The 299-nt window shown below is 66.6% G+C and overlaps 1 protein-coding gene across 1 annotated transcript in view; it reads left to right on the top strand.

The window, feature by feature from the left end:
• The window catches only part of Ap1m1 (adaptor related protein complex 1 subunit mu 1), an 11,851-nt gene that overhangs the window by 11,093 nt on the left and 459 nt on the right, over positions 1 to 299 (top strand). The window contains exons 7-8 of the mRNA XM_033759504.1: positions 33 to 175; positions 261 to 299. The exon at positions 261 to 299 is cut by the window's right edge and continues 28 nt beyond it. Of these exons, the coding sequence (XP_033615395.1) occupies positions 33 to 175; positions 261 to 299 (182 nt within the window). The remainder of the gene's footprint in view (positions 1 to 32; positions 176 to 260) is intronic.

Raw genomic sequence — 299 nt, 5'->3', positions numbered from 1 at the left:
GGTCACCTGCAGTGGGGCCGCGCCCTCCCCAGGCGGCAAGAGCAAGTCGGTAGAGCTGGAGGACGTCAAGTTCCACCAGTGCGTGCGGCTGTCACGCTTCGAGAACGACCGCACCATCTCCTTCATCCCCCCCGACGGCGAGTTCGAGCTCATGTCCTACCGGCTCAACACCCACGTGAGTGCCGCGGGCTGGGGGCAGGGCCCGAGCTTTGGCCCAGGAGCAGGGCGGGAGGCGAGCCGGCTGTGCCCCTGTCCCGCAGGTGAAGCCCTTGATCTGGATCGAGTCTGTGATTGAGAAG

This window comes from Fukomys damarensis, unplaced genomic scaffold, assembly GCF_012274545.1.
Source record: "Fukomys damarensis isolate Sample0158 unplaced genomic scaffold, DMR_v1.0_HiC HiC_scaffold_37, whole genome shotgun sequence".
NCBI lineage: Eukaryota > Metazoa > Chordata > Mammalia > Rodentia > Bathyergidae > Fukomys > Fukomys damarensis.
Note: the sequence above shows the minus strand (reverse complement) of the source record. Positions and strands in the feature narration are given on the sequence as shown.